Genomic DNA, 25,777 nt, shown 5'->3' on the forward strand with positions numbered 1-25,777 from the left:
ACAGCAGCTCTAGTAAGCCACTCAACCCCATTTTTCAATGGTTTATAACTTGTCTGTTTTAAATTATATCGAAGTGAAACATGGCATGCAGGCTGTCAGCCTAAACAATTAAATATTGTTTCTGCTATTTTTAATTGAGACAAAAATATGAATTGTTAACTGATATACATTTTATATATATAAAATATATATAAAATCCAAACACACGTTATTAAAAACAGCTGTAAAACAAAATTAATTTAATTAAAACTTGCAAACTGTTAGAGCCCAATCGTGTGCCACTGATTTCAATGGGTACAGGGGCAGGCCCTCATAGTTCTTAGATTAGTCTATCTATTGGGTATTAAAACAACAAAATCAAAACAACAGAATACAGTGAAAGCAATATCTTGGTGAAGTTTAAGGTGATTCCCTTCCACTAAAAACTAAAAGAAAACTATTACCCAAAATCAGTTATATTGCCTGTGTTAACTGTCTCTGTGTTGGTACTTCTAGGTTAACAAAACATACCAGAAATATCTGCAAGTACCATCTGTAGGGAAGTAACTTTGTCAGACGTCAACACATATTGCATAATAAAAGTATTCTTATCAAATACAAAGAAATGTTTGTTTAATCACAACAACCTTATCTCTGACCCAAAATAAGTCATTACTTTGCCTTCCACTAGCAAAGTAAAGAGATAATCATGAAATAGTAAAAAACGAAAGTTACAAAATGTACACCATGACACACTGATCAGCTTCAAACAACAGTTGATATGCAGTATAAAAATTATTTCATTAAAAAATATTATATGCTTTTCATTAGGGCTATCATGCAATTAAAAAAATTAATCGTGATTAATCATGCTGTTAAACAATTATACAATACCATTTATTTAAATATTTTTGGCTGTTTTCTACATTTTCAAATATACTGATTTCAATTACAACATAGAATACAAAGTGTACAGTGCTCACTTTATAATTTATTTGATTACAAATATTTGCACGGTAAAAAAAAATTGCATTTTTCAATTCACCTAATACAAGTACTGTAGTGCAATCTCTTTATCACGAAAGTTGAACTTACAAATGTAGAATTATGTACGAAAAAACCTGCATTCAATAAAACAATGTCAAACTTTAGAGCCTAGAAGTCCAGATATTTACATGCCAAACGCACTAAAGATTCATAGGCCCCTTCATGCTTCAACCACCATTCCAGAGGACATGCATCCATGCTGATGAGGGGTTCTGCTCGATAACAATCCAAAGCAGTGTGAACCGACGCATGTTCATTTTCATCATCTGAGTCAGATGCCACCAGCAGAAGGTTGATTTTCTTATTTGGTGATTTGGGTTCTGTGGTTTCATCAGAATGTTGCTCTTTTAAGACTTCTGAAAATATGCTCAACTCCTCATCCCTCTCAGATTTTGGAAGGCTCTTCAGATTCTTAAATCTTGTGTCAAAGGCTGTAGCTATTCTTTAGAAACTTCACATTGGTATCTTCTTTGTGTTTTCACAAATTTGCAGTGAAAATGTTCTTAAAATGAACAACATGTGCGGGATCATCATCCGAGACTGCTATAACATGAAATGTATGGCAGAATGCAGGTAAAACAGAGCAAGACACACACAATTCTCCCCCAAGGAGTTCAGTCACAAATTTAATTAACGTATTATTATTTTTTAACGAGCCTCTTCAGCATGGAAGCATGTCCTCTGGAATGATGGCCAAAGCATGTGAGGCATATGAATCTTTAGTTCATCTGACACATAAATATCTTGCGATTCCAGCTACAACAGTGCCATGTGAATGCCTGTTCTCACTTTCAGGTGACACTGTAATTAAGAAGTGGGCAGCATTATCTCCCGTAAATGTAAACAAACGTGTTTCTCTTAACGATTGGCTGAACAAGAAGAAGGACTGAGTGGAATTGTAGGCTCTAAAGTTTTACATTGTTTTGTTTTTGAGTGCAGTTATGTATCAAAAAAACCCTACATTTATAATTGCACTTTCATGATAAAGAGATTGCACTACAGTACCTGTATGAGGTGAATTGAAAAAATTTTAAACAAAGCAGATGTATGCAAAAAAATCCACTAACCCATGTTGTATCACAGGGACCTCCTCAAGAGAGATGTCCAGAGAGGACCACCCTCTCAAATAAGCCATGGAACAGTTTGAAATCATCCTCTATATTAGGGGGAGGAGGCATAAAGGTGTCCTCTGTGGACAATGATGGCAGGTGATGTCCCCTGTAGGGACAGAGGTTCTTCCTCCTCTTCCCTTGGTACCACTGAGGGTGCTGGTACAGAATCTGTGAGGAATTACTGTGTGCTGTGTCTGGCTATGGCGAGCAGTCTCCCCTTGTGTGGGGCATACAACCCATGGAGTCCAGTATGCCTACTGGGATGGGACCGCATAGGGGATCCCCATACCACTGTAAGTACCTGGGGACAGCATAATATGCCCCAGGAGAGACTCCTGGGTTGACTGACTCCTGGTGGATAAGAGCCAATGGGGGAATAGCTCCCTGTTCTTCCTCCTTCAAATAAGGAGCGAGACAGTGAGTGATGTTGGGGACGCAGGGAGACTTGGTGCCGAGAGTATCATTCTCATACCGGTACCGCGAATAGGGAGATCGGGGGCAGAGACGAATACCAGAACCCTCTGTCTGAGGAACTGCTGCTGTGCTGGTTTGATTGGCCCCTGGGGCTGCCTCCTTGTCAGTGCCAGGGCTGCGGAGGGGAAGGCGGCGCTGCTGGCTCCGCCGCTGTGTGTGTTGCGTGCGCTTTTGAAGAAGCTGCCTTTTGTAGCTTAGTGCCTGTGTCAGAGCCGGCTCTTGTAGAGTCTCTGGCTCTAGCAGTGCCGGGATGTTCCACTACTTCGGCTCCTGGTGCTGACAGCACAGTTGGTGCCGGTATTGGATGCCTGCCCGCAGAATGAACGAACATCGCGATGCAGAGGCATGGGGTTTTGATTTCCCCATAGTGCCTGTGTTGGAGCCAGTTCTTGTAGAGTCTCTGGCTCTAGCGGTGCCGGGGCTTTCCACCACCTCGGCTCCTGGCACTAACAGCACAGCCGGTGCCGACACCGGATGCCTGCCTGCGGAGCGGCTGCGGATTGTGGCGTGGAGGCACGGGGCTCCGAAGTCTCTGTCTGCAGCGGTGCCAGAGCTCTCAGCCACCGGAGCTCCCAACGCTGGCAGCATAGCCGATACTATTATTATCTGCAGGACTGCTGTGGGGTTGTTGTTTTTTTATTCCTGCGGTGGGGACCCAGGTGCTTCCTTGAGTGACACCCGGCAGGGCACTCCAATGTGGAGTTGGAGAAAGCATTTCTGTCTGAAGCTGCGGCTGGCGAAGTGGGGGGGGGGTCCCCAAGCCTCATGCCCTGACGCACCGAGCGTGCCTGGAGGCAAGGCACTGAGAGCCCGGGAAACCGGGCATTCCCGTTTGGGGGGGGGGGAGGGGGAGGGGAGCTTTGGCCCTCAAAACAGCTGTTTTTCTGAAGAGCCTGGCCATGAGGGTTTTTTTTTTTTAATCAAGGAGAAAAGGAACAGGAAACAAGCTAAGTAGCTGCTAATAAGGAAACTAAGTAACTGACTGTAGCTAATTAACTACAAAGTAACAAGGCGCTGCTGATTGCTCCCACTGGCAGCAGAGAAGGAACTGAGTGGGGGTTGGTCGCACAGCGACGGTTAACTGCCTGCAACAGCGCGAGGCAGGGACCACGCGTGTGCGACCCAACCATGCACTGCTATTAAAAGTCTCTGACTACAAGTGCAGGGGCATACAAACCCCTAAAGTGGAGCACCCACAGGGACAGCACTCGAAGAAGAAATCAATTTATTTGAAAATGTAGAAAAACATCAAAAAATATTTAACAAATTTCAATCGCAATTAAAAATTTTTAATCACGATTAAATTTTTTTGAGTTAATCGCGTCAGTTAACTGTCATTAATCGACAGCCCTACTTTTCATTTTAAACTAGATACAATTATCACCACCACAAAAGGAATTCCAGATTTTATTGATAAAATAAAAGTATTATTTAAAAGAAAATAATTCATATTCTAAAGACAAGAGATAAAAATGATACATTAAAATACAATTCATGAAATTAGGTGGTTTTGTTATGAATATTCATTTCCTTATATTTATTAAGAATGTTTATCTGAACAGTGCAAGATTTATTATATCCATAAATATTGATTCCTTGCTTTTAAAGGCTTGAGTTTTGTAAATGGTGTCTTAGGTAGTTACATTTGTGACATTGCAACCTTAACTTTATTTTTTTTTTTTTAGTTTTGGAATGCAATTATCAGTTACAGATTGAGCCCTCACAATTTGAACTACTTTTCAAGCCATTGGAAATGTTTGCATAAATTAAAAATCCTTTATAAACTCAATTTTAAAACATCTAATAAATACTACAAACCTGTCTGTGTTTGCTTCAGCTGCAATTTCAAATCTTCAACCTGTACGTTTAGCTTTCTGATAGTAGTTTCATAGTCTAACAGCTGGATCTTTAATTGTGCACAACGTTCAACCTGAAACAGATTTTGGGAAAAAAAATTGTCATACAAATGTGAACAAGTACTGAAGATGAGAAAAGGTATCTCAACCCATGAAGGTGTCTTTCTCTCAATGCTTTTCATAGATTCCAATGCCAGAAGAGACCACTGTGATCATCAAGTCCAGCCTCCTGTATATCAGAGGCCATAGAAATTCTTCCAAAAAATTCCTAGAGCATCTTTTAAAATAACATCCAAACTTGATTTAAATTTTTTCAATGATGGAGAATCCACCACAACCCTTGGTAAATTGTTCCAAAGATTAATCACCCTTCACTGTCAAAAATGCATGTCTTATTTCCAGTCTGAACTTGTCTAGCTTCAACTTCTAGCCACTGGATCATCTTATACCTTTCTCTAATAGACTGAAGAGACCATTATCAAATATTTATTCCCTAGGTAGATACTTATAGACTATAATCAAGTCACTCCTTAACTATCTCTTTGTTAAGCTAAATAGATTGTGCTCTTTGAGTCTATTACTATAAGGCATGTTTTTAATCCTTTAATCATTCTCAAAGCTCTTCTCTGAACCCTCTCCAATTTATCAACACCCTTCTTGAAGTGTGGGCGCCAGAACTGGACACAGTATTCCAGCAGTGGTCACACCAGTGCCAAATACCCTCTCTACTCCTACTCAATTCTCCTGATTATGCCTCCCAGAATTACACTGTGTCTTTTGGCCACAGCATTGCACTGGGAGCTCATGTTCAGCTGATTATCCACCATGATACCCAATTCTTTTTCAGACTCACTGTTTCCTAGAATAGAGTCTCCCATTTTGTAAGTGTGGGCTACAGTCTAGCGTTGCTAAAATACAGGCACTTCCTAAGTAGTATCAGGCACTGCATATGTATATGAACACATTCCAAAAGATTAGCATAGGTACATCCTAATTAGCACAAGTAAGAAGGTTTGGCAGAAGTGATGAATAGGGATGTGTTGCCCAAGACATCTGGAGCAAGGTACAAGGGGAGGCAACAAACAGATGGCATGAACAACGTAAGGTTATTCGTACATTGTTTTTCTTAGTCTATAAATGTTGGTGTAACTCGCCATAACGTTTTGTGTGGCCGAGGGGACAGCAAAAATTCCTGCTGCTGACTGAACTTCCCCTTGCAACTTGACACTCATGTGTTAGTGTACCTGTAATCACAGAGCCAGGGCACTAGTACTGAGCCTGGAAGGCAATAAACCTGGCTGAGTGCCTTTGCCACCAAACTATGCCTGTGGTCTTTAGGAGTAAGGCCCTACCAAATTCACGGCCATGAAAAACGCATCACAGATCATGAAATTTGATCTTCCCCCTGTGAAATCTGGTCTTTTCTGTGCTTTTACCCTATACTATATAGATTTCACAGGGGAGACCAGCATTTCTCAAATTGGGGGTCCTGACCCAAAAGGGAGTTGCAGGGGGGTAACAAGGTTATTTGGGGGCGGGGGGGGAGTCGCAGTATTGCCACCCTTACTTCTGCGCTGCCTTCAGATCTGTTAGCTGGGCACCCAGCTCTGAAGGCAGTGCCCCGCCAGCCACAGCGTAGAAGTAAGGGTGGCAATACCATACCATGCCACCTTACTTCAGGTGCCCAGCTCTGAAGGCAGCAGTGCAGAAGAGTGGCGGCTGCTGACTGAGGGCCCAGCTTTGCAGGCAGCAGCACAGAAGTAAGGGTGGCAATACCATACCATGCCATCCTCACTTCTGCGCTGCTGCTGGTGGCCGCTCTCCAGCTGCCCAGCTCTGAAGGCAGCGCCACCGCCATCAGCAGTGCAGAAATAAGGGTAGAAGTACTGCAACCCCTGCCTACAATAACCTTGCGACCCCCCCAACTCCTTTATGGGTCAGGACCCCTACAATTATAATACCGTGAAATTTCAGATTTAAATAGTTGAAATCATGAAATTTACTATTAAGATCCTATGATCGTGAAATTGACCAAAATGGACCGTGAATTTGGTAGGGCACTATTTATGAGTAACATAGAGGTCTGCTGAATTAGCAGGCTGCACTATCTGCTAGTGCTGATAACACTGTAGCGCCAAGAACAGAAGCACTGAGCAACTGCTACAGCTTAGCAGCCTGAACAGTGTTACCACAGCAACAATGTTCCAGCCTTCAACACTTAAACAACACTGCAAACTTTACCAGTGACGATTTTGTTTACTTCCAGATCATTGTAAAAATGTTAAATAGCACAGGACCCAAGAACCGATCTTCTTGGGACCCGAGTGGAAACACACACCCTTGATAACGATTACCCATTTACAATCACATTTTGAGATCTATTAGTTAGCCAGTTTTTAATCCATTTAATGAGTTCCATGTTAAATGGAGTAAATATTTAGTTCTAGTTTTTTAATCAAAACATCATGTGATACAAAGTCAAACACCTTACAGAAGTTTAAGGTCAACACTATTACCTTTATCTACCAAACCTGTAACATCATCAAAAAAAGATATCAAGTTAGTTTAACAGGATTTGTTTTCCATAAGCCCACATTGATTTGCATTAACTACATTACGCTACTTTAATTCTTTATTAATTGAGTCTGATATCAGACACTGCATTATCTGGACCAACTGGCATCAATGTTAGACTGACAGGCCTATAAATATCCGGATCATCCTGTTTACCCTTTTTAAATATTGCCATTACATTAGCATTCTTCCAGTCTTCTGGGACTTCCCCAGTGCTCTAAGAAATATTGAAAATCAACATTAATGGTCCAGCAAGGTAAGCAGCCAGCTCTTTTAAAACTGTGGGATGCAAATTATCTGGAACTACTGATGTAAAAATTTCTGACTTTAGTAGCTTCTGTTTAACACCTTCCCCAGATACTAGTGGAATGGACAAGTGTTAGCATCACCGTATAAGATTATATCCCAGTTTTAACCCCAAACAGAACAGAAATATTTATTGACCACTATGCCTTTTTTAGATTATTATTGATAACTGTACCATTTCCATCTAGTAACAAAACCAATACCACTGTCAGGATTATTTTTGTTCGTAATATATTTAAAAAAAACTCCTTTTTATTGTCCTTAACTCTGCAGGCCACAGATTTCTCCTTATGTCCCTTGGTTTTCCTCAATAATTTTCTACAATTCTTAACTTCTGAATTATATTCATTACTATCAACTTTCCTTTTCTTCCATTTGTTTTACACACACACACACTTTTTACAGCTGCCTTCAATTCACCTCTAAACCAGTAGATTGTTAACTAATCTGGCCTTCTTCCTCCATTGTGGGTTTTGGGGCATCTATTAAGGTTTTCTTAAATGATTCCCAACTATCATTCACATTTTTCTGATGAAAATCTTCCTCATGGCTGATTTGGCTCATAACTGTTTTCAGCTTTGTGAAATTGGCCCTATTATAAGCACCACACGTACATACTACTGGTCTGGACTTTATTCTGCTTGCACATTATAAATATGATCAAATCATGATCATTTGTACCTAAGCCAACATTAATTTTTCATTCTGTGATCAGTTCCTCCTTATCCCTTAGGACAAGGTTTAGTAAAGATTTCCACTTTGTTGGCTGCAACATTTTTCTATTTCTACTGGCACAGATAATTTTCTTTTGATGAAAATGATCAAGTGCTTTCCAGATCTAGCAAAATTTGTATTTTTTTCCCCCAGTTTCATCAGCTGTACTGATCTATAGTAAATTAGTACTGAAAAAATTTAGGTTTAACACAGGTTTGTTTGGTTGATTTTTTTTTTTTTTTTTAAAGAAAAAATGGAAAAAAGGAGCCCAACACCTACTTTTAAAAGGGTCTGCAATGGACAGGTGTAAGTGTTTACAAAATGACAGGAAAAAGTCTATTTAGATGAAAATAGAAGAATTTACCTCACTTTGCAGTTGCTTTTCCAGAAGTTGTTTATGGGTTTCAAACTCATCCTGTTCCAGCTTTTTAGCATGTTCAACTCGCCTCAATTCTGCCTGGCAGGCTACATGTTCAGCTGATGGTTGAGTTAACTCTTTCATATAAAAGAACAATATCAGGAGATATTTTATAAGATACTTAAAAATGCACATTCACTATTTATAACCACCCCCTGGAAACTTAAAACTGAAATATTTTTCCTGACTACAATAGGTCTCAAATAGTAAAACTTCATTTGTATACACTTTTTGGGGTATCTGTTTCTTCTAGAGACTGAACTTTGTGTCCCTCTCTCTGGGGCAATTATGAGCTGGGCAGAAAGTTTTCTACTCTGCAAGTTATTTATCTGAATCAACTTGTTCCTGTCTTATCTAAACCTGAATGTATTGCCCATCTGTGCTCTTCAAACACAACATGTTATGCAGATGCATTACAAGACAATAGATTATTATTCTACAGAGATCAGGGCTGTAAAACAGTCATTTGCAGAAGCCTTTGTCCTCTACTAACCACACTAAATAATGCTGTGGTTGAAAAAAATGGGAGATGAAAGGAGAGAGAGGATATTATTAACAATTAGTATTTTTGTATTTTAGTAGCACCTGAATGCAGAGTTCCATTGTGCAAACAGTGAGAGATTTCCATAAAAGTGCTTACAATGTAACTTTGACAAGACAGAGGAATGATCATTGTCCCCATTTTAGAGATGGGGAAAGGAGACAAAGATATTACGTGACTTGACAGAGATCACGCAGAAAGTCAGTGGGAGATCTGGGAATTAAACCCAGATTTACTAATTCCTAGTCCAGTGCTGTAACCACAAGACCAACTTTTGGGAAGTGAAACATAAAAATCTACTATAGATTTTAATCTACTTGTGGTCCTCTGAGGGGAAACAGACAAAGAAAGTAGAATTGGCCTGCTTTTAATCATTGTTCCATGAAGTGTCCAGGAACACTAATAAAAAACATCACCCAACACTTGTGATGCTAGGAACTTTGGAAAAAACAAAGATAAATGAAAAGACAAACAGGGACAAGCAGGAGCAAAACCAAGTATTATAACAGTTTTTGAAAGCAATGTGCTAATTTCATATATTCTTAAATTTAGTAGCCTTTTAACAATCATGAAATAAAGTGTTTATTTTAATGGAAAACTATTACTAAACCTTCTGTAAAATGAGGAAAGGAAAGTTATAAAATATGTTAACACTAACTGTCTCGGAAATGCAGGTTTTCATTGCGAGTCTCCTCCAGTTGTTGTCTAAGTAGTTTATTTTGCACTTGAAGCTCCAGTTTCTCTTCCTTTAACAAGGGATAGTCCGCAATCTCTTTCAATTTTTCTGTCAACAACTGATTCTGTTTGTTTACCAATAACACCTGCGCCTTTACTGAATCCAGCTCCAGCTAAAAAACACGTCACAAACTTCTTAAGGTATTTCTCAAGAAACTCACTTTGTACCGCATATTATTCCTGAAAAGGTATCACAAAACAGTTCAAATGTACTAATCAAACAGTGTAGTCTCTAAATTCAGGCTCACAATTACCTCAAGTTCTTTTGCATGTGATACAACTTGTTTGAGTTCTTCCTTCTTTGAATTAACAGCAATGGTCTCTTCACGCAACAGTATAGACTTCTCTGTAAGGATCATAAACAGTTTCTGCAGGTTAATGTGTATCTCACACCAAAAACTACATAAAAAGAACATTAAGGTTGCAAAGTCAAACACTCAAAAGTGAAGAAAAGCCAGAATTAAGGTTGCCAGAGCAACCTTAATTTGGCACGTTTGTGCATATGCATGATACAGTCTTTAATTACATGATTATATACTATTTTTTCCAAAGCACTCTAGCTTAGAAGTCTAAAGATGATCCTCTCTTTCTCCAACTTAATATACTATATTTGTTTAAAAATACTGCTTTGTTGCCTCTTATTACAAGCTAAAAGATAAACAATGGCTGTTGAGTATCTCTGAAAGAGATTAGTTACCTTTATTCTTTTTCTCATCTTCAGTAACCCTAGTGGTTCTGGCTATATATTCTTCCTTCAACTCGAGTTGATATCTAAGGTGAAAAAAAATTACTAAACACCAAAGCAAAAGAATTCTGAATGTCCCCAGACTCAGCTGTAACTAACTATCAAACTGTCTATATGCTAATTACAGTGGAACTTCATCAAAGTCCTGACCTACGAATGCTGAGTGCCCTCAAGTCCCACTAAAATCATGGAAGCTGTGAGTGCTCAACACTTTTTAGGAGCAGGCCCTAATTAAATTGTAAGTATTTTGAGGCAGTTATCCTATCTTCCTGTATGTTTGTACAGTGCCCAGGTCACTGAGGCCCTAATCGTGATTGCAGTATTAGAGTATAGAAATAAACAAATCCTCACTTTTCTGATCGCTCACTTTATGATTTCCACACAAAAAAGAGCAGTTTATCCCCAGAACTCAGCAAAGATTAATGGTACTGAATGCAGTCAATATTCACATTAAGTCTTCATTATTTTTCAAATATTTTACAACATATTATATATTATAATTGAAACTATACACTTGTCAAAAATGTGATTTTATAATCCAAACTGAATTACTCATAAGTCTCCCAACTTCTATATACAAAGTCAACGAATTTCTGTTACAGAAAATGGTTAATCTGAGTTCCATTAGCTGTATGTGTCTATTTTTTCTTATGTTTGGATTTATAATTATTCTTTCCCTCTACGTTTTGTAATACCTAATAATAGCTTCCATACTTTAATTTTTGTATGCCACATTTTAATTGTCAGACAGGATCCTAGAGCTATTGATAGACAGCTAAATAAATTTTGTAGTAAGTAGATACAGACAAATATCTTCAGGACAGAGATGGAGTTTTCCTGTGTGTTTGTATAGTGCTTAAAACATTTTGGACACTACTGTAACACAAAATAACACTCTCCACTAAAATAGTCCCTGTTAAGATCTGAAAGAGCTCTACAAACATTAACAAATGAAGCCACTAACCCCTATTTGTGAGGTAGGTGCTCTGTTTAGCATTTAGTTACTTTAGTATTAAATAGCAATTTACTAGATAAGTAAAACAAGGCACAGGGAGATTACGTTTGCCTAAGGTTGGTTGCTCAGTGACATACATCTAACTGCCCTCTGTTCCTAATCTACTCTCTTTCAGGGGACACGTCATTACATATAGTGGGTTTTTTCTACCTGTTAGAAGGCATAATTGTTTTAACTCTTTTGGTTATGAAATCTATTCATCACACTTTATAAGATAAGTAAGTCACAAACTGATTAAAATAAAAATGCTAAGTGTTATATATTCAATTCTTGCTTTTTTACAGTACTCATTGGTAATTCCCATGGCATTTTTAACATTCTATTTTCATGTGAAATATGTATTCTTTATTAGAGACAAAAGAACAAATTACTTCAGTAGTTCATTCTTAAGCTTTTGGTCGTAAGTCTCCTCAATGTTCTTCACAGCTATCTCCCGACGTCGCAGTGCATCATCAACAGCTTTATTTTTTTCTTCTTGAAGTTTCTGAGCACTGATATAATGAGAAATATACTGACACTGAGCAATTATATTTATGACATGCCAGAGTTTTCAGGAAGTTTTTTTTAATCACACAACATTTATGAAAGTCAAAAGTGTGATGGGTTAGCTTGGGGCAATTTAAAATTCTGATCAGATCTATCATCATCATTCTCTAAGAAAAATGAAAAGTGACACATACTAAGCTGTACCTGTTAAAGACACAGACTGATCAACTGTATAAAACAACCAGATTTCCAACTGCTGAAAACTGAAAGTGTTACAGGAAGGATGTTGTTTAGTTCCTCAGTTTTAGAAAGGGTGCTCAGCTCACCACTCTATCAGCACCCTCTGCTGGCTAGAAAAGAAAGTAACTTTTGCTAGGGGGGAAAAAGCTTTCTTTTTTCTTGCCTACAAAAACACAAGATGCTAACAGATTAGAGAATATTGGAAAGCAGGCAAGAATTAGTTTGGGTTTTTTTAATTACAGAAGAAAAACACATTTTATTAAATGTGCACTCCCAGTACGTATCATGGCAAAACCAACATTACAAATGTAAATTTGTCACTACAGTTGCCTTGTTGGTGCTGGGATTACATACTGCTTTTTAAGTTAATGACTTCAAAGCAGAAGTCCAGTTCCTCAGTCTCTCTGAAGTAGTGCCAGACTCTTTTGCTAAGAACAAAATAGGCCTCTTAGCACAGGACGCCCCTACTGCTAGATGCAGCTGCATGATATTACTCAAATGTAGCATAACATATTTAGAGATAAATAAAACAAATTTCAATTTCATAAAAATTGCAACATCTTGAGACATGCTTTCTACAAACAAAGCAACACCACACGTAAATGCATGACTTAGAGCAGGGGTCTCAAACACGCGGCTCACGGAGTTATTTCCTGCGGCCGCCAAGCTCCCCCCCCCCCCACCCCCACTACCCCCCCAGCGCGCCACACCCCTACTGCTCTGCCTACCTCCAGGTGCTTCCCTGTTTGGCGTCGCTTAGCACTTTCGGGGGGGGGGGGGGGGGAGAGAGCAGGGAGCCGTGCGCTCAGGGGAGGAGGCGGAGAAGAGACAGGAAGGGGCGGGGATTTGGGGAAGGGGTTGGAATAGAGGCAGTGAGTGGGCAGAGTTGGGGTAAGGACTTTGGGGAAGGGGTTGGAATGGGGGCGGGGAAGAGGTGGGAAGAGGTAGGGCCTCATGGATGAGGTGGAGTGGGGGCGGGGAGGGGTGGAGGGGGGCTTTTGTATCTTTATATGAAAAGGTGTCAGTGATGCGGCCCTCGGGCCAATGTACTAGTCCTCATGTGCCCCTAGTGGTGATTTGAGTTTGAGATCCCTGACCTAGAGTGACTCACAGTTCAAAACCTTCAATTCTTTGCTTCAGTTCTGCCTCTCTGGTTCTTATCATTTCAATATCTTTCAGCAGACTTTGTCTTTGTGTATAAACCTCCTTTGCTTCAATCTACAACAGAAAATATTACTTCTATTCATTTTATTTTTACACAAAAAATTGAGATTTAAATTAAAATAATTTCCAGTGAATTCATACAGAATGGCAACAGCAGCAAGACATAACAAGACACCAATGGTATAAAAATTAGAAACATAAATGCTACAGACCTCACTCCAGGAACTGGTTTGATCCTGACAAATATTTGCATAGCTTGCTGCTAGTAACAACTGATTTGCACTAACCAGGGGCTAAGTCACCAGGGGCTGCTTCCTTTATTCTACTTTATTTAAGGTTAACACACTTGAAAGTTATTACTTGCTATCAAGTAACTTATCTTTTAGAATGCTGCACAGATTCAAAAGTCACAAAACAAAACAAAAAGATTTATTTATAACACGTACAGAGTTACCACACAGAAATACAAACTTTAGAATATACCAAAACTGCAAGAGAAAAAGCAAGTATAGGTAAACGTGGTTTTGCCCCTATCTTAACTAGATTAACAAAAAAGAATTAAAGAGACAAGGTAGGTGAGGTAATATCTTTTATTAGACCAACTTCTGTTCTTGAGAAAGAGAAGCTTTCAAGCTTATACAAAGCATTTGTCCAATAAAAGATATTACCTCATTCACCTTGTCTCGCTCATATGCTGGGACCAACACTGCATACAAAATATATATATATATATATATATATATATATATATATATATATATATATATATAAGAAACTTTAAAAAACCCTGATAAATGTAGTAACAGAGAAAATGCACTCTGTATTCTTGCTTTAAAACTAAACTTTCTTCAAAATACTGGTTCCATTAGCAGCTACCTCCAATTCTACATTCTAGACTATCCAAACCAAACAATACCTTCTAAAAGAATCTTCCCTATGATCATAATGGCAATACCAGATGTCACATCTACAGCCCTATTCTTACTAATAAAAAAACCTCTCTGTAGTTCTTAGCTTTAAAAAGAAACAAATTATGTGCCTCTGCAGAAAGGCTAAGAGCATGAAGACTGAATGACCTTTTTATCCCAAAGGTGGTCCCATCAAATTTGCAAATCAGGTGCATTATACAAGTGTCGGAAGAGTTGGAACAGCCACTGTCTCCTGTTCCTGTGTTTTGGATAACTAGAGGAATTTCATTTCCGACGCTTTTCCTGAAATTACATTCTTCTACTAAAAAGATCTACGTGATCTTTTATCTGCAATACACAACCATTTAGCTCAGTGGAGCTGCTGGTCTTTTTGCTGGGACAACCAGCAAGTAAATGAAGTATGTACTTGGTCTCAAAGATCAAAAGCTGACAATAGCACCCACAATTATTTTGTTTAGTAAAGAACAGAGCAGATCCAAGACAGCACGGTGGCAGGCAAAATTCTTTGTAATCAAGAGAAAAGTAATAAACATTGGGAAGAACAATCTGAACCACCCATACACATTTTTGGATTCTAAATTAACAGCGGATTAAATTACCACTCTGGAAAAAGACCTAGAAGTCATGGATTCACACATCTGATCACTGCATGACAGTGGTCAAAAATACAAACAGCACCTTGGGTTATATTAAAAAGGATAACAAATACCGAATAGATTATAATGTAATTATATACATGAATGGTATGTCCACACCATGAATATTGTGTTCTAGTTTATTTATATTTTTTTCTATTTCAACTTCTAAAAAGAAAACTACAATAAGCAAAACAAAAAATCACAACATCCATAATAAAAAGAAAAGAAAAACCTATAAAGTAGCCATCTAGGACTGCCATTAAAAAAATCCTGAATACTCTGAAAGGAGAATAGGGATTCATACATGTAACAATATCTATATTATATTTCAGTCTTCTTCTGCAGCACTGCTGCTACTCCAATCTATTTACATATTTATACCATACTCATCACCATTGTCACTGAGAACCTGAAATCACTAAACATGCCAATCTGTGTGGTGCTTTCCTGATGTGGGACTAAGAAAGAACTATTGAACTCTTTTTCACTTATGATGCAGTAGGATCTGAATGTAGTTCCTTCAAAGATCAAAGGGCAATTTCATTAACTAACTGAACCACTTAGCACTGGATCCAATTATTATTTTTAAACATTACCTCCTGTTGTTTTTGAAGTCTTTCAATAGCATTCTTTTCACGAGCAATCAGAGCCTCAGACTTGGCTTGGTTTGTCCTTTCAAACTCTCGACGCAAATCAGAAACTTCTTTCTGGCATTGTGCTTTCTCTTCTATTCTGATCTTTGCTATTTCAACCTCTTTGAAATGTTGTAACTGTTACATGTAAGAGAAGAACAAAGTAAATATTCCTCACTTGATCACAAAAAAAGAAACAAAATCCACTCTTCCAGGTTAAATTTGATGTTCAGACATATGCATTTATTTGCAAATCGCTTGTTTACACTGTTGATCACTGTAGCATACTGAATTCCCTTTGAGAAACTATACAGAAATGTCTAATTAAATGTGTTAATCTTTGTAGTCTATGTATGTAAACTTCTCTGTGATAAAAGTACCTTTGAAGATATATGATTGACATGTCTTACATATTTACACCTTCCATCTAGGATCTCAAAGCAGATTACAAAATAGATAATAGCATCCTTAGGCATAAGTAAGCTAGATATAGAGCATTACACTAAAGGGGTTACCACTGCTCTCTGTGCTTAAGTTGTGTCATTTTTTTACTCACTCCTGTACATGCAGAAGGAAACAGTTGGGAACAGAGCAAGAGATGAGGTAAGGCAGCTAATTAAATATCCCACTCTCCAACCTGACGTTCCGTGACTGGCAAATAAAGAACACCACATTCCCTAATTCTTCTTCTGACTGGGTCTCCATTCTCGCCCCATTCCCAAAGAACCATGTTTGCCTGGTGGTGGGGCCAAAGGCAGAAGCAGGCCTGCCTTGAACTGCTAATGCCCACTGGAAGTCAGTCTTTTGGACATGGAGCAGATGTGGGCCAGAGAAAGAGGAGTCGTCCTCAGCCAGGGAATTCTGAGCACTATTGGAAAACTGTGTGAATACAAACTTAGGAGTCTGTTTGAGTGTGTATGAGAAAGAGGGACCATTTCTGCCTAGGGAAGAGAAAGTGAGAGAGTGTACATATACGAGTGGGAGGGAAAGAACATAAATGGGATTGTAAGGATGCATAAGAGAAAATGAGAGAGAAAATGGATGAGAGAGTGCAAGTGTGAGAGAATGAATGGGAGTACTAAATGAAAGAGAATAGGGAAAATGTGAAAACAGAGGGAAGACAGAAGTTAGATAAGAAGAAAGCATAGCCTGAGACCTCCGACCAGGGAATTAGGGCCTATGCACAAACTTGTACTGAGTTAGTTAAACCACATGCAACCCCAAGTGTGGAGACACTTAAAATTGTTTATAAATGGCTTATATTGGTTTAATTTACACTTTAAGGAATCAATTTAAACTAAATTGCTATAAGCCATTTCTAAACTGATTTATGATTGTCCACACAAAGGGTTGCACCAATTTAACTAAACCAATGCAAACGTTTCTACACAAAAACTTGCCCAAGCCTTTAATGACAGTAAAATCATGTCTATATTGGGGAATTATACACAAAAAATCCCCACTAGTGCTACCACTAACTCAGCTGATGTAAACAAGGAAGTTTTGATCTATTTACCTCCCTAAAGAAAGATGATATAAGAAGTTTGCTTATATTGTATCCCTGTGTCTAACAGCAGCTCTCAAGGATCTGTTGCAGACATGTTGTCCAAAGGGATTTTTTGTTAAACTTGAGGTAATTATATTACCTCATTATTAATTACCTAATTATATAAAATTAGGTGTTTTTGGGTTATAACATAAAAAACAAAAATGAATTATTATTTATTCCGACTGCCTTTTTATTTCACCATGACATTAAGATATGGCTGAACTTTGAAAGTTGATACTTTGCATATAGTGTTTAGCAAAAGAAGTGACTTTATAAAGGAAAGGGGGAAGTTTAAATTCTGATTAAAATCTGAGCCTGTTCAGCGGGCACATAGTTTTAGCACAACCTAATGAAGTCCCAGTCCTTTTGTAATATTTCACAGAGGACCCTATCTTAACACAACATCAGGGTTGCAACATTAACTTGACCATGCTCCACACATGTAATATTTTCCATTTCTGTTTTTCTTATTAAATGTGTACCATAATATCTACAGTATGGTAATTGTTTCCAAATCAATATTGTGGTAAGAAGCTTAAAACTTTTCCTAATACTTGAAATATTTATTTTATGTGACTTTTTTGCGTTGAATTTTCTTGTTTTTAAGAAAAAGGGGACAGTGTTTAATAAAGATTGCATTTAGGTCCCAATTATGCTTTGAAGCTTGAACTTCAGTGAGGCTCATAGGAACAGAGAATGGTGAATTGCCTATTATTGCTGTTATTGTTTAGATTATATCAATTCAGTTTATTTTTAATACAATCTTAAAATTTGCAAAATATTGTAGACTGCAGACAAAAACTGCAAGAGATCCTAAAATCATGGGATCCACAATATTTTTCACATTTTATGATTTTTCTATTCTCCAAGAAAAGGCAGTGCTGTTTTGGAGGCTTTTGCTATGTATTTTGGTGAGATATTTTCTGAGTCTCTCATGCAATTTATTTCATTTGCAGCCCCCATATCTAAAATGCTGAGAGAAGAGAATGTTAGGATACAATTAAAAGCAACTAAACAACAAAAGCCCTAAAATTAAGACTGCCCCCACAAAAATGTATTCATAGAAAAATTTCTAATGAAGTTTCTTTGTAATCATTCACAAACAAAACTGGACTTAGAATGAAAATACATGTTTAAAAAATATAAGAAATGCTGACATTAAAGAATCATCATGTTTCCCATAACTTATACTTCCTTTTCTAATAGATTAAGGGTAGCACAGAAAAACATGTTGACTTATAACACTGAAATATAAAAAGAAGGCTCGTTAATAGTAAGAATAAGAGCTTTGATAATTATAAATCTTTCAAAATGTAGCTATGTATAGTGAATGAGTGCAGATGAGGTAACACTTAGGCCAAGGCTTTGGTGGTATGAGTGTGCTTTTGCCAATTCTTCTTTTACACAAAATTGCTGATCTCTTTAACATGTTATTGCTAACAAAGGTAACACGTGGTGTTGGAAGTAGTAAGTAAACGAGACACAAACATGTAATGATAAATTAAAAAAAAAAAAAACTTTTCCTAGGAAGACTCAGGGCAGGGTGACACAAAAACAGAAACTGCAAAACCAGCAACTGCAAAACCAGCGGGGAAAAATACAGAAGTTGGGTAACTGAATCTTGTGCATGCGTAATGTATGGGTTACTTAAAATCCAAAAGGTTGATGTGCTAAAAGCTGACTGGATGAAGATTAAGTAATCTGCAATGTAGAAATGTATAAAAGACCTACGGGCCCATGTTCACTAACTGGAGAAACACCAGACCAGAAACTGAAGAATGGGACTGAAGAACCAGAAAAAGGGGTCAGAGAGGCGACGACTATCATAGAAGATGGCCCAGAATGTGGTCCCTTCGGCCCATTTACCAATTCTGTGTTCTCTGTTATTTGTCTGACACAAATGTAGGTCTGGATCTATATATGACAACGATTCTGTCTGAAATTGTATAAATAAAGGGAAAAATTGACTAAGCCTAAATTGGGCGGATTTATGACTCAGTTTCCCAACTTTTACCTCCTACAGAGAACATGTAGTTTTTGCACATATAATAGATTGGCATGACTCATTTCTGATTCAAAATTATTAGAAGCATTACAAATTTGCAAAATAAAATGAACACTTCCCCATCCCTCATTTCCATGAGGATTTATTTCTGGGTTATACCTTTTCAGACATTTCTGCTTGAAGTTGGTCCTCTATTTCTTTTCGATATTCAATGAGTTTCACTTCTAAAGACTCAAATTTCTGATGTTGGGAATAAATGTCTGCAAACTGTTCATCAATCAGTTGAAGTTTTTCAACTATATAAAGAATAATGCAATGTACCATCACACAGAAATATTACATTTAGTAACGCTGTTGCTCCTACCCAAGATTTTAGGGGTCCTTGTAGGTTTTAACTATCCATGCCTAGCTTCTACTGAGAAGCTACCAAGGAAGCAGTGAAAAGAAATGGTCACTTAAGACCTGAAAAGTGTGGACATACAACAACATGGTTGGAAACAAGCCACCTAGGTACTTTACAATATGGCACGTGGTCCAACTACACCTCTACACGGATATAACACGACCCGATATAACGCGGTAAATCAGAGCTCCGGGGGGGCGGGGCTGCGCGCTCCAGCGGATCAAAGCAAGTTCAATATAACGCGGTTTCACCTATAACGCGGTAAGATTTTTTGGCTCCCAAGGACAGCGTTATATCGGGGTAGAGGTGTAATTGTTTATGTGCAAAAAGTTGGAGGTGATCTTTAAATAAAGCAATCAGGATAACTGGTTAGGATTGTAGCCAACCTCTCTCATTGTTCTCCCAAGTAAAGTGAGTGCCTGAGGAGAATTGGGCAAGAGGAGATAAAGGAGCCTGAAACCAGATGGCACCTTCCTGCCCCACAACTGCTGCATATTACCCCCGGAGATGGAATCTCATCAGCTACTAATACAGACACGAAGCTCTGATTTCAAAGAACAGGTGCCTGTAAATTATATTGTATAACTAACTTCAGTAACAACGCATTCCAATGAATAAATCTACTAGATGGTTTTTAGTACTGCAATTACCAGTATGTTCAATTTCTGTCTTATGCTATGATTTTTGGCACTGGAAACAATTAATAAATTATATTATAATTAGAGCTGGGCAAAAACAATTTGCTTATCCAACAAAAATTTTCAAGATCTCAAAAAATGTTCTTGTTCTGCATCAGGGCAAAACTTTAGAGATTTTTAGATTTTTTTTCATGAAGAAACAAGAGAAAGATATACATACATCAGAATAGCAAATGGCCCAGTGGTTAGGGCACTCACATGGGTTGTCGGAGATGTAGGGACTGAATGAATTTTGTTATGTGCACCAATATGGAGGTGGTGTGTGGCGGGGCTGTGGATGAGGGGTTCGGGGTGCAGGAGGGGGCTCAGAGCTGGGGCAGAGGGTTGGAATGCGGGAGGGTGAGGGCTTTGAAATGGGGCCGAGGATGAGGGGTTTGGGGTGCAAGGGTGAGTGCCCTTATTACTGAGCTATTGACTATTCTGAGGTGCAGGAGTTGGGTCTCTCATTTTCACCAGATGTTTCATCCTGGATCTCAGGAAAGTTTCCTTAAAAAAATGATACGTTCCTGCAAAGAGTTTCATTTTCAATTAACTGGTATTTTCCACCTGCCTCCCCCCCCCCCCAAAAAACAACAAAACACACACACACACGCACACAGAAAATTTAAAACTCCTAAATAACTCTAATAATAAATTTCCTTAAACTAAAAATTATTTAGGCATCTGCTCTTTGAGGTGTATAATACTAAAAATAATACATCTAGGATGGAAGTATGGATTTGTTTTTGTATCAGCTGAATACATAAGAAACTATTTGAACTGAAGACCCAAATCACAGCAAAACTTTTGTCTTACACTTTCCCTGCCTTATTTTAGAATACCAGAGAGGGATGCAATCAGGCATGGGCAAGTGCTGAAAGGATACAGTACTGAGCTAGCTGAGGAAAAAGCTCCATTTACCAAGAGATTCTCTGTAAGGAGGTATTGAGATTGTCTGAGTTTCTGTGTTGCGACTTTCCTTACATAGGTGATGTTCTGTCAGCTCCATTAACATCTGTATAAGAAAACCTTAGAGATACAGTATGTTAGTTACTTTTCTCTTCCACAACAAACTGAAATTTGAAGGCAGAGGTAACTCAAAAAAAAAACCTAAACAGTGAGGGGATGAAATTATTGCCAAAGAACACAAGAAATCATTCAATAAAATCAATGTAAAAATTCTAACAAGTATATTAATAGCAAGCATGCTCGATCTCCCATAATCAGCATACCTAGACCATTTCTGCTACTTTTACCATCAAACTCATTGAGGGAGCAGATTACAATCATCACCAATACCTGAAATCAACAAGAGCTGCAGGTGTTTGGTGTTTCTGAAAATCAAGCCACTTTTTTTTTAGGTGTCTAAATACAGATTTAGAAGCCTAACGTTGGGACCAGATGTGAAAATTGTGCCCTATCTAAGCCACAGGCAAATAAAATGAAAGTTTATCTTGGTGCAAGCCTAAGTTCCCTCCAAGCTGTGCGGCTGCGCAGCAAGCGATCAAGGGCGACGCAGGTGGGGAGAGGCGCCCCTCCCCCAGCCCAGCCTCGCCAGAGCTCCTGCAGCCAGGGAGAGGCGCCTCTCCCTGGGCCTGGTCCAGCCCCGCTGGAGCTGCCGCAGCAGGGGAGAGGCAACCCTCTCCCTAGCCTAGTCCCACTGGAGCTGCCCAGCCTAGCCTAGCCCCGCTGGAGCTGCCATGACTATGGCGAGGCGCCTCTCCCCCAGCCCAGCCGGAGCTGCTGCAGCTGGGGAGAGGCACCTCTCACCCAGCCCCGAGCTCCTGTGGCAAGAGAGGACGGGGGAGTCTTCTTTCCCCAACACAGCCCTGGGGCAGCCTGCACCCCAAACCCCTCATCCTCGGCCCCATCTCAGAGCCCTCACCCTCCCGCACTCCAACCCTCTGCCCCAGCTCTGAGCCCCCTCCTGCACCCCGAACCCCTCATCCCCAGCCACGCCACACACCACCTCCATATTGGTGCACATAACAAAATTCATTCAGCACATGGACGTAAAAAATTAGAGGGAACACTAGTGCTGGCCCGTACACAGTATATGAATGCAATTGAATAGAAAATAATGCAGAACATCTAAATTCCCAAGATGGTCTTTGGAAGTTTTACATTCATCAGGATTTAAGGTTTTAATTTTTTTATTTATAATACTGGAATTTTTAATTTTTTTGCTTGGAGTTGAGGTTTAACATTTCATACATGCCACAAATTGGGAAAACCCCAATAGAAGCATAAGAGTCACTAAACTAAATAATCATAAATACTTTTTAAGAATCAAACATTTAATCAAATGTATTCAGTATCTACGTACAATAAAACAAAGTGAGCTTCTATTGCTCATATGATATTATAAACTAAGCTATCAAGGAAAAGGGGAAATTTTAGGGGAAGTGGATGACTCATTATATGCCTAATATGTAAATATAATGTCATACCTTTTTTGTTCTCTTTTTGAGCTCCTGAAGTCTGTATGGAGAAAAAGATAAGATTATTATTCTGTGTATTCAATCATAAATTATAATTGAAGTAAGAGTTACCGAATCAAAATCATTACCAATGACTTGTAAAGACTGGATTTTGGGTGGATCCTAATTAGCTGCAGAAGATCTTGCATAGTAAACACCTTTTTAAAAAAGAAAGGCAAAAAAAATAATCAAAATTTTAAGACCATTACAAGTAATTAACCTGTTTTTCTCTGCTGTGGTAAAGAGATCCACCTTGGATGTGCTACACTTGAGACAGATTTGATCCACCACTTTATCACACAAAGACCAGTTGTGGAACAGGGCTAAGGCTGTCTGGCTCCTATATGTGAGCTAACTGGCAGTCAGGGATATCTCTTGAGAGAATGCCCTTCCACAGCTCAAGAGCATTCCAATGAAGGAAGAAAGACTCTGTCTCATCAGACTTGTCAATGTAAAAGACTATATCCCAATTATCTGTTTGAATCAAGGCTACCTTTTAGAATACAAAGTTGCAGAACACTCACCATCTATACAACACTTGTAGTGTCAATGACACTACAGACCAAGTATTCTGAGTGTGGAACCGCTTTATCTGGGTACTTAACAGCTATAATTTGGACTAGAAGTTTCAAACGAATATGGATCTCGCAAGCCTTGAAACTACTAGGTGAACCTTTGGCTCTTCCTTTGCACAGAGGATTTTTAAAATTATATTGGAAGGATCAGTTAACAATTGCAAAGTCCTATATGAATATCATCTTTCACATCCCTTGCATAGTAAATTATAGAGCTCACCTTCTCCTTTTCTAATCCACTTTCTGGATAGAAAACAGAAAGTGAATATTCATAGCCACAACTGCGCAGGTGATCTGCCACCAGGCTGTTGGAAGCTCCAATTAACAATGAACTGCCTTCACTGGACACTGGTTGTGGCTGAAGTTCTCCACTTAAAATTGGATGCATCAGTTCATGGATTAGCTGGTTTCGGAGCTGCGTCTGGTGAAAACAGAAATTCAACAACAGAAAGAGAAAACTCTGGAATTTTTTGCTTTCCTGAAGCCATACAGATTCAACATATTAAATTTAAAAGTCTGATGTAAAGAAACAAAAAGAAAAAAATTCTAATTTAAGGTTGGCTCTTATAGAATTTAGAAAATTGCTCAGGACACCAGGTCTATCATCCTCAACTATTTCTAAAGGTGCCTAGGGGTCTTTAACTTCCACTCCAATAATTATTAGAGATTGTGCTAAAATGACCTATTTATCCTCATCCAAAAGACATACACTTGTATCATCCTCAAAGCTCTGCAAGGATGCAATTTAAATTTCAAAATTGATGTTAATTGCTTTTCCCATTCTCCCCCTGCTACTGCCTCGGGGTACGTCTACACTACAAGCGTTATAGTGGTACAACTGCTGTACTGCAACTATGCTAATGACTACAGCAACAGATGTGGTTTTTCCATCACCGTAGTAAGAGGCAGTAGCTAGGTTGATGGAAGAATTCTTCCATTGACCTAGCTGCGTCTACAGTGGGGGTTAGGTTGACCTAATTAGAGCGCACAGGGCATGAAATTTTTCCCAGCCCTGAGAGAGTTAGCGAGGTCAACCTACGTTTCAGGTGTAAACCAGGCCTAACTGCAGCATATTCAATTACAGCTTATTTGAAAAATTCACTAGTCCTCTAAATGACAGGCCAAGAAGTTGCTGAGGAGAAGAGGGAAAAGGGAGCAGAATGGTCTAGGCACTACTAGTCCTTTTGCAGATAGGGGCGGGGGGGACCTAGGGAGCCACGCAACTGGACTATCTAGTTCTTTCTCACAGAGACAGGTAAATGGAGTAAAGATTATATGAATGCAGAAATGTTTGAGACTAGGAAAGATGGATGGTACAAGGTACAAAAGAGAAGTAGATGACAGAGAAAGAAATTGTGGAGAAAAGGAAAAAGAAAACAGAAAATATAGGGAAAGTGAAAACACAAGGGAAAGAAAGAGACAAGGAAACAACATACACAAAATGTCGAGAAAAATACACTTGAGTCCTGATGGGACTCAAAAGATCTGGGTTCAACTCGCAGCTCTGCTTCCTCTGTGACCACTGGGCAAAGCACTTAAACTCATCATGCTTCAGTTGTCTCTCCATTACATGGGAATAATATTTCCTTTTCCCCCATCCCTTATCTGGTTATCTATCTAAAGTGCATGCCCTCTGGGGCAGGTACTGTTTACTGTGTGTATGTACAGTGCTTAGCACAATGGAACCCTGATGTCCTCTGGGGCCACTAGGCACTACAATTATTATTGTGACTTATTACAGGGGAGAAAAAGTAGCTGGAGTGTTTGGAACCCCTGCTACATCAGAAGCATTGCCCCCAACAGTCAGGCTTTACGAGGAACAGGTCCAATTTAGGCACCATTTTGGCCATCCTCTTGTTGTTGGAGATACATCGCAAGTTCAAGAAGCCTCTGCACGTGGCATATGTCAATCTTAAGGCTGCATTTGATTCTGCTGACCGAGTCCAATTATGGAAGGCCTTGAAGGACATCGATGTCCCAACCACTCTGCAGAACTTGATTAGTGAGCTGCATAACGGAACCACTGCCCGTATACGTCTTGGGAATCTGATGTTGGCACCTTTTAAATCAGTATCTGGTGTCAGGTAGGTCTGTGTCTGGGCCCCTGCACTCTTCTGTCAGGCAATGGATTTCATAAAGCAGCATTCTGTCAGATCCATAGGAATTAAGACTGGCAATCTCTCACGCTCAGATCTTGATTTATGTGGATGATGTTCTAGTACAGAGCCCCGACAGGTTTCACAAGGCACTCTGTCCAGCAAATGGAGGAGCTGGCTAAGAATGGCCTCCATGTTTCATGGTCAAAGACAAAGTTGCAAAATCTAGGATCAAGTCCATCAGTGACGCCAATCTCTTTGAATAATGAAACTGTCAAATCAGTCTCCAGCTTTTGCTATTTGGGTTTTATATTCACCAGTTCCTCCAACTCTCACACAGAGGTTCTCCACTGGATTGGCATGCAGCCTTTGCCATGGGTCGTTTAC

The 25,777-nt window shown here is 39.0% G+C and overlaps 1 protein-coding gene across 4 annotated transcripts in view; it reads right to left on the minus strand.

Annotated features, from left to right (window-relative positions):
- OFD1 (OFD1 centriole and centriolar satellite protein) overlaps positions 1–25,777 on the minus strand; it is a 52,180-nt gene that overhangs the window by 24,404 nt on the left and 1,999 nt on the right. For 3 of the 4 annotated variants that reach the window (XM_054007487.1, XM_054007477.1, XM_054007467.1), the window contains exons 3-15: positions 23,515–23,715; positions 22,809–22,877; positions 22,690–22,720; positions 21,161–21,268; positions 19,319–19,455; positions 15,570–15,743; positions 13,354–13,460; positions 11,888–12,007; positions 10,454–10,527; positions 10,011–10,102; positions 9,680–9,869; positions 8,427–8,557; positions 4,431–4,542 (exon numbers count right to left, since the gene is read on the minus strand). In XM_054007487.1, the coding sequence (XP_053863462.1) occupies positions 4,431–4,542; positions 8,427–8,557; positions 9,680–9,869; positions 10,011–10,102; positions 10,454–10,527; positions 11,888–12,007; positions 13,354–13,460; positions 15,570–15,743; positions 19,319–19,455; positions 21,161–21,268; positions 22,690–22,720; positions 22,809–22,877; positions 23,515–23,715 (1,546 nt within the window). The remainder of the gene's footprint in view (positions 1–4,430; positions 4,543–8,426; positions 8,558–9,679; positions 9,870–10,010; positions 10,103–10,453; positions 10,528–11,887; positions 12,008–13,353; positions 13,461–15,569; positions 15,744–19,318; positions 19,456–21,160; positions 21,269–22,689; positions 22,721–22,808; positions 22,878–23,514; positions 23,716–25,777) is intronic. The other variant, XM_054007498.1, reaches the window with a different exon arrangement.

Source organism: Malaclemys terrapin, chromosome 1 (assembly GCF_027887155.1).
Source record: "Malaclemys terrapin pileata isolate rMalTer1 chromosome 1, rMalTer1.hap1, whole genome shotgun sequence".
NCBI lineage: Eukaryota > Metazoa > Chordata > Testudines > Emydidae > Malaclemys > Malaclemys terrapin.